The 12,267-nt window shown below is 36.3% G+C and overlaps 1 protein-coding gene across 24 annotated transcripts in view; it reads right to left on the bottom strand.

The window, feature by feature from the left end:
• HDAC9 (histone deacetylase 9) overlaps positions 1-12,267 on the bottom strand; it is a 480,477-nt gene that overhangs the window by 236,406 nt on the left and 231,804 nt on the right. For 5 of the 24 annotated variants that reach the window (XM_040545938.1, XM_040545939.1, XM_040545958.1 and 2 more), the window contains exon 1: positions 7,071-7,246. The exons of 16 other annotated variants lie outside the window; for them this stretch is intronic. In XM_040545938.1, the coding sequence (XP_040401872.1) occupies positions 7,071-7,104 (34 nt within the window). In that variant the 5' untranslated portion in view covers positions 7,105-7,246. Of the gene's footprint in view, positions 1-7,070; positions 7,247-10,892; positions 10,994-12,267 lie in introns of those variants that run through there. 3 more of the 24 variants (XM_040545945.1, XM_040545946.1, XM_040545944.1) reach the window with 2 other exon arrangements.

Raw genomic sequence — 12,267 nt, 5'->3', positions numbered from 1 at the left:
TTTATTCTCAACAGGGCTGTGTGTATGTGTATTTCACCCCATCCACACTGGGATATATGTATTTTTGGGGTAGAAAAAGGAATGTCCTAACCACCACGCTCAACTTTCAATAACTATTCACAACAAGCAGTGGGATGTAGAACTTCCAACAACTGATGCATCAAGATATTAGCCAAAGAAGGAAAAAGATGGGTAAGAAAAGAAATATGTGTAATAGTTTCATAAAGACTACCTCCACTTGAAGGAGCCCTATTATGCAGGATTCCTGGTGTCACCAGTGGAGCGAGGTCCTAGCGGGTACAATTCAGGGTGGGACACTGCCCTGCTCTCTCTCTGCTGTGGTCTGGAGCAGATCCTTCCCAACATCTCTGCTGACTATAGGACAAGACCAGGGAGTCCCCTCTACAGATAACTAAGGTCAGACTCTCTGAGCTCAAGTTAGCTGTGGTGAATATGACAGTAGGCTGCAGAATATAAACTAAAAATGTTAGTGTCAGCAATTCCAGGAAAAATGTCAAAATTTTAGCAGAAAACTACTTAATTTTCAGCTATAAGTAACTGCAAAAGGCTTTTTTTTTTTTTCGTTTTGTATAAAAACTCAACAGCCTTTATCTTGAAATGTAACAACAAAAATAGTCTCGGAAAAACTTCCATATCAATTATATTCCATAGTGGCACTTCCTGCAGTGCTTTTGACATTCTGTGTAAAGAAAATAAAGATACTTGGAAAACATCATGTTTGTTGAGTATATTTAAAGACTTGTAGCATATTTAAAGAGAGATAGAAGAGCTTGTTTTAACCCTGGTGCCTTGCTTTTTGAAACAATTTCTTAAAATTGGGAATCACTGAAAAACGGTAAGTCTTTCACTAAGAGATGGCATTTCAAGCTTGTTTCTAGTGACTAGTTTCAATTTCTGCACACTGGTAAATTAAAATACATGAGTCTTCCGAATCCCAAGTGCTAAAAGAAAATACCAGGAAATAAAGCAGCCCACTTTCTTCCTTTTCGTTGGCAATTACCTCTCTTGGCAGATATTTATGCCATCTTTAAAAACAGGAACCTAAAGAAGGGCTGCTGCAATCAGTTGAACTGTTGCCATTCTTTATTTGAGATGTAATGAAGAATTCTAGTAGACTTGCTTACCAGAACACATCGAGTCCATTTTTGATTCTTACATTAGGAGAACTGTGTTAATTTGCAGGGAGTGCAGGGACTCAAGTTAACCCTTTCACAGTGGAATTTCTCACACAGCTGACTGTGCTGTTGGGCTAGGAGAGGGAGGCAGATGGGAGAGAAGAACAGGGAATGAAGCTGGTTAGACTCTTGCTCCTGCTTGTTCATCCAAGGCAGCATTTTACTTGAGAAGCAGTTAAGGTTTATGAAGTGAGCAAGGAGGCCTACAAAGTTGGAATGCTAAACTAAAATTACATGTGACAAGAGACAGAAGACAAGCTCCTCCAACTAGCAGTTTCAGTATTAGGCAATAAAAGTGTATTCCTGAAAACAGACAAGAACAAGTAAAGTTTTGAAGAGTAATCCTGCCAAGAAATGAGCACACCTCATCCCAAACATCAACTCAGTGAAGTATTACAAAGAAAAGAGAATGGGAGAACTGTTTATACTAGTGCTACTCCTTTGAACTCTCTTCTACAAAACAGAACCCACCTGAAGTGCTTATTAAGTTGCATAGTACTTTGCATAGTTTTCATATGCTTTTCATAAAATGAAAACAAACCAGAACAGTTTTGCACATTTTAGTGTAAAAGAGACTGCCTCCATTTGACCTCTTCATTCAGAGAAAGTGAAAACCCCTTCTGTTTCAGGATTAGCCACCAGTAAATCATGACATAATCAGAGGACTAAAGAATTTACAGAAAATAGGTCTAAATAGTGGAAAGATGGAAGATCCACTGAAAATGAAGACAATGCATTATATTTACGTTCCAGCTTAAACACAGAATTCTCTGGATTTATGTACCACATCATTCAGGACTTGAAAAGCACTGATATCTGGAAAGCCATAAGACACCGATAATGAAGCTGAGGTGGGGCACAAAGAAAGGAGTTTAAATTTCTGAGCAAATTGGGGCAGAGCTTTCCCTGTTGAGAAGCAGTGTTACAGGAACATTGCTCACTCTGTAATCTAAGAGCAGTCCTGGCATAATGATAAGGCACTGCTTGCCCTCACAGCCAGTGTAAATAAAGAGCTAATAGAGCAATGTGTCAACTGTGGGCATGCTGGGAAACTAAGTGAGCAACTTCGTTTTGAACAGCCATGACTAAAGAGGATGGAGTCTGGCATGAAAACCACTATAGCAATTGCTTAACATACTAATTTGCAGAAATTTTTCCTAATTTGGAGCCTACTTCCCACAAGTCACAACTTTCTGATGGAAGCTGTGCCACTACAAGACCTGCACTACAGAATGCAGGAGCTAGAAGTTGAAATTTTAAGAATAACCAGTACAAAATCAGAAGTCAGATGTTCAATAAACTGTGAAAGGTTAGGTTACTCCCATGGGATGCTTTTATCATTCCAGCTTTGGTGACTAAAATCTTGTACATCAATTCTCAGTTGATATAATCTGTCATCCCTGTGTTGACTTCAATATAGGCAAAGCTTCTTTATGCCACCCAAGAAGCTTGATCCAGAATCTCTCTCACGAGTATAGGGGTGAAGGAAGATGGCCTTGAGAGCATCTCATTTTAATATCCTTAATGTGACAAAAGCATCTGGATTTTGGACGGTAGTTGGATTTTGTAATAAAACTTTTTTTTTTCAATATTTAAAATCAACAGATTTTTTTCTGCATTCTCAAAATTAAGCTAAGGGGTCCACCCAAACAAAAAATAGTGTCATTTATATTTCACTCAATGCTGTTAAATATTTTTGATTAATTATACTTCTTTAATCATAGTCTGGATTTCGGTTGTCACAGGCAAGGGAAACAGAAAGGAGACAGTAAATATAAATGGAAGACTTTTTTTCAAAGGCAGCACAATGACTTTTTATGGCAGTTAAGTACCCAACTGCAATCTATACTTTTAAAACTTCCTCACTTGGAAAGGAAAAACACAAGAAATTAACACATATCGCAGATCAGAAAAAATATTTTATGGTTATTTTCTTGGATTATACTTAAGGAGTCAGTAATCATTTTAGCAGCACTATCACAGAATTAGAAGTATAAATGAACTGTCAAATCTGATGAGGCACTCAACTGACTTTATGGTATTAAGGAGAAGTGTAATAAATTAGACTAGAAATGCATTCCCTTTTGTTCTATAAAAGGGATCTTATCATGATTATACCTTTTCCCCATTTCTTTTAAGTGTTTGCATACATGTCATAATGAGAAGTAAAATAAATGCAAACAGTGATCTGGGCTTTGATTTACCATTCTCTTATTTCCCCAGGGCCTGGAAAGGAAGCTCAAACAACCACAAACTTCTAAAATATCAGTGAGAGGCCTTGAAATACCAACACTGAAGTTACAGCTAGCTGGCTTTTGTAAAAAATCAAAGGCTTTATTATATTGATTTACTAAAATCAGATTCCTTCTCTGCAAATACGCTTTTGAGTCAAACAGTCATAACAAACACAAACATAAATGCCATCTAATTTGTTATAGCCAAGAAGTTGTTTTTTTTTTTTTTAATGTTAGTGTTTGCTGTTTCTTCTACAGTGAATACATGAGTGAAAGTTCCACTTATGAGCCTGCCAGAGTTCATGCAAATATCAGGCCTACCACTTCTGTCAGAGGAGTAAAAGCAAATGTGCCCAGTAAATCACATCAGAATGTGAAACGCTTTTAAACTCAAACCTGGGATGATCTGTTATCAAGAAATCCAAGCTGAGCTATATTTGGGTTTCTGAGTTACTTTATATTTCATCTGAAGAACTGTTACACATGCATTCTCTGCACTCATCAGCACAAAGGCCCATGTTCACTTTCCAGAGAACGCCCTTTGAATATCCTGAACTCTGGATACTTCTGCTGCAGGGAACATATAAAAACAGGACAAAGACAAATGCATGTGTAGTTAAAAATGTAGAATTTCTACATAGCTTTCTTTTCAGTTCCAAAGTTTATGGCATACTAGTAGTATTATTAACACCACAATACATTGGTGTTAATGATCCTGTTAGTACGTGGTATCAAGTTAGTCTATTTGACCGTAATGTGCCCACACCTGTGACAGGGGTATACAAGAAAAGACAGGGAAGATTACAAAATAGCATTGCTTTAGCTGTGTATCTTCTGCACATGGATCAGTACCACTCTCAACCAGATCATACTGAGGATGACAAATAAGGTTTGATTTGGTGGTAACACTGCTTAGCAATTGCAGAACATAGTAGGTACAATCTGTGTCCAAATCAACACGTGCCAGCTTATCTGCTGGTCACTTCATGAAATCCCGACAATTAATTAATGAATTATTTGATTAAAATGCAAGCATGTGTGATATGAAGCTGTGGGCGTGCACTTGCATACATACATAATTCTTGCATCATATCCTGAAATGCTCAGAAAAAGCAAAGAGCATACATGACACAAAAGATACCTCTCACCTCCTTTTTCAAAACAGATGCCACATACACAAGAAAAAGGTGATATGCTTTTAGTCGTATCAGTATTACTATACATTAAAAGATGGAGTACAAAGCCCTCCAGGATGCTAAAGATGACTGAAAGAGCACCATCAGATTTTCTAGAGACCTGCTACCATCTTTTCCTGATGTCGTATTCAGAGACAATATAAGGCTGCTGAAGGTGGTACCAAATACATCCAGAACATAGATTTCCACTTACTCTGCTTTCATCTCACCTAGACCTGTGAATGATACAGGCATTCTGCTCCCCTTCATACCACTTTGCCTTGGACTGCAGCATAGTCAGAGGAGTCTCTCCTCCTCTGCTAATATAAAACACCCAGTATGTTTGCACAAATGAAATGAATAAACAATATTAGACCACTGACTTGCCATTTTTCATAAGTGCAGCTGTTGGAATACTGATATCTAGGAGCAGAGATTACAGAATGCACAGAGGAAAAAAAAAAACTACAGGGAAAGCAGGGAAAATGAAAGGCAAAGAAGAAAATCATAATGGTGATGTAAAGCAAACCAGGTAGAGTTTATTAGACTGCAGAATTGAATTAGGAGTGGCAGAAGATGAAAAAGGACATACAAACAATGGCAGTACAGCTGATGGGAATATTATGCAGCTGTTGAGAAACAAAGTTGGATGGATTAAGATGTCAATAGACAGCAAAGATGGGCTGCTCTAAAGAATGTAAGGGAGAATTCCAGAGGAATATTCATCTTAGCTTGATGAAAGGGTTGTGAAGGTTTTAAAGGTCTTGATTTAATCTACTTTTTGCTGCAGACGGAGCATATCTTTCAGAGAGCAACCTTGACTACCATGCAGATGGCCTCATTTCCATTACTAAGACATTACATAAGGCAGGCACTCCAGTAAAAGAGATTACATAAAATATACAAAAAGCATTATGAACTCATAATCAAGGAAATGCAAGTCTTCCAGGATGCTTACTTATGTTTTTGGCTTATTAATGTGAAGACAGTTTTAATTTTATAGTGTATAGATTCTAACCATAACTATTTGCAGAAAATAGTAACAAAAATGAAGTGTTTCTCACATTCTGTCAGTTGGGATTTGGAGGAATTACTCGAAAAAAGGAGTCAGACATCTCACGTTCACAGCTGTAATCTAAATATTATAAAATTCTTCCATTTTATAACAAAACAGTATCCTGGCCAAATGATGATGATGATGATGATGATGATGATGATAATAATAATAAATTAGCTGTTTACTTCTAAGATCAAATAATTTTAATGAGCTGAAGAAAATCCCAAACTAGAGATATAATATCTAGTTCTTGTACTTTTGTGACACACTTACTATCACCAATATTACTCTGCTTATCTCAATTCCTCGTTTCCTATTTTGACTCTTCTCACCACAGTAAATGATTCCAATCCTACTGTGCCCAAAGTGTTAGTTCACTTTGACAATATACTTGGGTTCCTTGGAACCATGTGACCTAAATATCCGCCAGGACTTCCAAAGTTTTCAGATGGCAAAAGTACCACCAACGCTGCACTCTGTATGACAGAAAGAAAAGATATTGCTATTTTCTATAATAATGTAACACTAAACATAAAATAGTATTCATGGGCTGTACTGTCCAGTCTGAACAGATCTCTGGAAAACATTCTCCGGGATGTAAAGGCCTGATTTCAGCCACCAGAGGGAGTCAATCTTGTTTTCCAAGTCAATCAGAACATTACAATGAACTGAAAAAGCACTGTGAACGGTAGAAATTACTAATAACAAAGTTTATATCCATGTATACCTGGATACCAAACATTATGAAAGTAAAGCTTAACTGGGATTTAGTTTATTGATATAATAAAATCACTCTTTTTCTTTAAATGTTCATTAACAAAATTCCTATTAGTACATGACTTTGGACTAATTAGATTTTAAGGATTCAAGTACTAATACTTGACATCATTAGAATGATACATCATACTTCCATCAAACTTACTATTCTTTCTTTATTTGACTTCAAGTCACTACCATGCTTTTAAGTTGGTTTCAGACATATGCTGTCTCAACCCTAAAGTGCAAATACAGCAGGACGTCTTCAATTTCTTTACAGTTAAGTCATCTTAATCAGCAAGTAGAATTATGGACTTATGATGGCGAATATAGGAAAGAAAATGACATTTCTATTCACTCTTACAAACAATTGTCTTTGTAATTTTTGAGCACTGGAAAACCAACCTATAGGGATCATTAGGATAGTACTGTTATTTTGGCTGGATACATTTTCCACGATTATTATTCTAAACAAGTACTGAATAATGGTTTTGCATTCTGTAATATTCCAGAAATTAATGCAACAAGACACTGCTAAGAAATACGTCTCTGTTCTGTCAAAAGAAACAACAGTAACAGAAAAATTCTACACAATTTTGATGCAACTTAGTAAGTACGCAGTTAAGAAAAATGGAAGTACAAAAGTTATTACCCATTTTTCTTTTCCCGCATATCAGTAGGTCCATTTCTTACTAGTGGGTTGGTTGTTTCTTTCTTCATCTCAACTCATCTGAGAAGCAGGCCAGTCAAGCCAATGGGTATTTCTTCATTCTCAAATGAAAGATTCTTTCCTAAGCAAGTTTTCCCAGAAATTAAATTTCATACTAAGAAGTCTAAAAAAAAAATCAGAGGGAACTCTACTCAAATTTTAGAAATTTGCAGATCAGGCGTGGAACATGCATACTAGAATGACTGCTTAAATGGAGTCAAGCATTCAAAATTACTCTTCAAGAAACACTTTGGGTCCTTTGAGAATCTCAGCCTAAATCATTTAAATAAAACCTAGTCATATTGAAACCTCCTCCTCCCAACTTAACACATTAATCATTCAGAATAGAAGTTCCCTCTCATCAGAATTAAGACCAAAAAAAATCTTAGCTCATTGCAGTTTAGTTCTGTTGACTGAGCCTTTGAACCTGGCTTTAAATGTCATCACAAACTGAGATTCTGCAATACAAAAGGCAACATGGAAGTAGATGCTCTGTTTCTGCACTTTAAGCAGAATGTTTTGCAATCGGTGAGACAGAATTAACAATATGTCATTACTGCGTCAGGGCATTGCATATTAGGATTGGGAGAAAGCAGCACAACTCATTTAAGTTTTGGCATGGAAAAAAACTGTCATGATGATTGCAAATCACTGAGAGAGCTTGGTACCATACAGAAATCAAACATGTTCACTTTAATAAGAGAAAAACTGGAATAGTCTGAGACTTCATCAGTGCACTGCAGAAGGCTGGATCCTTAAATTTTCAACAGCGCATCTTAGTTGCAGCAGCAGTGTTCCTTACTAGGCTCTTCTGTTCAATATCATTTATTTTCTTTCTCAGAAATGTGCATATGGCCTTTCAATCTTTGTTTCATTTCCATAAGGAATCACATCTGATACATTTGGGAAATGTGTATTTTGTTTGTTTGTTTGTTTGTTTGTTTCTCTTACTTTATGCATTTGACAAATTAGGTGTTTAAAGGATTAAAAGCTTCTGTTCTAAGGGAACTATTTTCTTTTGTGAATATTATACTCCACAAAGCAATTTTTAAAATAACAAAATTGAGCAAGAATACAAGTAAATAACAGAAGTCAAGAAATGTTACTGTGAAGCACTTCCAACACTCTTAGCCAAACAAAGAGCTTGACTTAATCCTACCCATATTTTAAAAATTCTTCCTGACTGCAGTAATCAGCCTGGTTTTGAGTTTTCTTCTCTCTTACTCAAAGTGTTTCAAAAGTTACCAGGAGGTTATTTTCAATAGTTTTAGTACATAGAAAATATTATAGAGTATATTAAAAGAAGTAGAAATAAAATGCAAATAACTTCTGATATGTCCAGAAAGTACAGCTTCACTTTCTCTGGCTTTTATATTTATGTCCTGCACATTTATATTTCTCAGAATTACAATGCTAAGAAATGGGAAATTATTTTGGCTAATAAGGTTATTTACACTAATTTTTAGATATGCTCGTGTATGGTATTCTTCCCTGAATTAGTATCTGATGGTAAACACATGAACTGAAATTTCTACTGTTATGGATTTCCCTGTAGCCAACCTTAGCCCAGAACTCTCTCTGTTAACAATAAAGTTTAATTGAGTGAATGAATGCTGAGACCATGGTAGTACATCCATAAACCATGTTTAATGAAATGTCATAGGAACTGAAGCTGAAGAATATACTGCATGAAGCAGACTTCCCCATATTCACCAACATAAAACACCATTTCCTACAACTACCATAAAAGCTACATCACCACCAGCTCCTCCTTGTTGCAGACAGAAGCACCTCTTCAGAAAGCACAGGTCTAGACATGGCATAAATATTTAGAGAATTACCAATAGTCAGCCTACATGAAGAAAAGGAGGGTCTGGTGGTGTCACTGATTTCACTTACTCCAAGTATGTGAACGCTACTCTGACAATTCAGAGCTACGCACCTGATGAAACACCACAAAGCAAAGCCGATACCCAATACTATTACTTTTCACTTTCTCCACAACTCAAGAGTCTCAAAGTGACAAACTGATTAGATCTTGGTTCAGAAAGAGCTCACTTATACATCCATAAAATTCTATTTAATTTCCAATAATAACTACATCTTCCAGAGAAAAAAACAAAATTAAATTGATAGTCAATACACACAGAACAGGGTTTTTCAAGGATTTACCTTAAATGCTTTTTGAATACAGGTAAAATGAATGGCTTACCTTCCATGACAAAGACTATAAAAAACTAGCAGATGATCTTTTTTAAAAAAATGGGAAATGACCAAATGTCACTGTCTACCTACCTCTTAATTCACCCATCTCCAGAACTTGCACCTTCTTTTATACGCTTTTGTTAGCTTGCTTCACCTCACCTTAGAGGTCACTCTGGTAAAGAGGCTAATTTCAGACTGGGATGAAGTTGCTGAAATCCCACTACTAATTACAAGAAGGCTGACTTCAGACGGTGTCACACGATAGTTATCAGCTACCTCTACAAAGGCATGGAAATGAAATGCCATAATGCTGCATGACTCCTGGTCACAAGGCTGAACAACTGTACATCCTGAACTCCTTGGAACAAGAAGATCAAGGACTCTTTGTTTGTCAACAGTGACATATATGACCTAATATATATGACAACATTTTGTGCAAATACATTTATACTGACAGTGTATTATTGTGGTATAAGGTGAACAGACCACCAACACTACTAGGTGGGATCACCCCTTCCATTGACATTGGCAAACTATTAAAGTGAACAGTTTACAAGAAAATCATTAGGAATCATTTGACGTCCTTTTGTTGAATCATCTTACATTATTTTTTGCTGCCAACCATTTAAATTAAGCTTATTGAAAAGTTTAACTTTTGACTGGAAATTATGATTCACAACAGCATATTCAGCTTTTGAAGCCCAAACACAAGCCAAAGGACCCAATGATACAACCATATACACAGTTTAATTAATCACAATAAATGTGGTACAAAAATCAGTAAAGTCCCTTCTGCCATTAAAACCTTCAATTAAACTCACTGAAACAGAGCCTCTTGACTATCATCAAATAATGACCTTTCAGAATCATCTGAAAACACACACAAAACCTTGCCAGTCACTCTGAAATCTGGCTGAAGACCCCAAAACTCCAGAACTGAGTGAAAATACTCAATAGTAATCTGGAATAGTCCAAATATCCTCAGAAAGGACCTGTGCGTAAACTACATGAAAGATTCTTCAGAATTTAGTCCTGAAAAACGGCTGTCCACATTGAACTACTCCAGAGCACTGCACAGCAGATAGAAACTGGTGCTCACTTCAATTATTTCTGCATGAGATCTCCAAGCGATATTCGTCTTCTTCAAACCTATCTTGTACCTTTCCATTTTGGACCAGCTGTTCACTTTTCAAACAAAAGAGAGAGACTAGATGGAAGTTTACCCACTACACCTTCCAGCCCCTTAAATAAAGCCCTCTGATGAAAATTTACAGTGCATCTTTTCCTCTTGTGTGTGTTTGGTTCCACGTGTTTCTCAGTTCAAAACATTTCTACAACACTGAGATTATCCTGATAATGTCAAGCAGGCTCACATGACACAAACTTCAATGCAGCATCCACCCAAGCTTAAAACTCTGCTGGCTCTTCCAATTTTGATATCAAGCCAGTGGATACATTAAATAGCTATCAAAGAGACTTCTACAACCTCCCATATGCAGAAACTGCCATAGCAAATTTCCCCATTATCACTATTACAAAGACAGAGAAAAAATAACTTACTTGTAAAGCAAAAGCCATTCTGATCTGAGAAGTATGTCTTTTTCTGAAATAAACGTTACTCGGTTCTAAGAATTCGCACAATTCATTTCCTTTGCTCTTCCTTGACAATAGCTATTTAGAAGAGATCTATTTATTCCCCAGCATACTTCACAGTTCCTGTTTCTAAATGAGAATCATATTAACAAAGAGTCGAAAGACATAAACATGTCTCAAAAAAGCAAGACTGATTTCTATAATGCTCACTGTTGTCTCCACAGGAAAAAAAAAAAAAAAAAAAAAGCAGCACCTTCAAAGACAAACATTAATGCAGTTAACCTTTCAAGAGCTACTGATCTTGCCATGAACTTGCCAAAACAGAGAGAAGAAAGTAAAAAGGAGTTTAAGATGAAATGAATAATTAGAAATAATTATTTACTGTATTATACTACATTTACTGTGTATCTACTATGTATTTACTGTGTATCTACTATATACTATATTTACTGTGTATCTACTATGTGTTATTTACTGTATTATACTATAAACGACTTCTAATTTGCCATCCATAAGGAAATGTCAAACTGACCTTCCAAGAAACAGATTTGCAACTATTACATGATAGATGATTGCACCTTTCCTTCACCTATTATCGTTATATTAGATTAAAAGTGCTCCTTCCTGCTTGTAATACAGTGGACTCCATGGTCAAATATTTTCAAAATGCTATATTGTACTTTAAAAAAAAAAAAAAAAAAGCGGCAGAGTGAAGGGAATCCACTTCCCAGAAATCCACTCAGTGCACAGTTATTACTCTTGTCTCATTATGAAAGTTCACTATTTTCTGCTTCAGCTAAACCACTTATGTTCTATTTCATACTTCATTATTTACAGAAAAAAATATTAAAAAAAAGAAGTTCAAATAAATAAAGATAAAACTTCTGAAACAATAAAGAGGACCACAACACAGACAGCAAAAAGAGCAGGAAAAATAAATGAATAAATAAATAGGTGGATCATGAAATTCAGTGCATTTTTAGGTGCGTTTTAAACAGGTACTATATAACATATTTTGCTCACTTCCCACGGTCTTCATAAGCTCTTTGCCACCACCTCCAGGCACTACTTTTGACTATGGCTTCACTGGCACCTCCCATGGCGGAACTTTACTGGTCATGGCAATTGAATTGGTGGTGTATGTTGGCATGCACATGCAGAACTGTTTTCATCCCTTCCCTGTGGTTTCCTTTTCCACAGTAGGCTCCCCAATATTCCAAGGCACAGTCTGAACCAGTATAAACTTCCTGCTAAATGACTGTGGTTCAAGTTCTCAGCCCAACCTTGGGCACCAGGGACTGAACCACAGTCTCCTGAGTACAGAAGTATCAACATGCTACTG

Source organism: Cygnus olor, chromosome 2, assembly GCF_009769625.2.
Source record: "Cygnus olor isolate bCygOlo1 chromosome 2, bCygOlo1.pri.v2, whole genome shotgun sequence".
In the NCBI taxonomy this organism is placed as follows: Eukaryota; Metazoa; Chordata; class Aves; order Anseriformes; family Anatidae; genus Cygnus; species Cygnus olor.
This window is presented reverse-complemented; position numbering and strand designations above follow the sequence as displayed.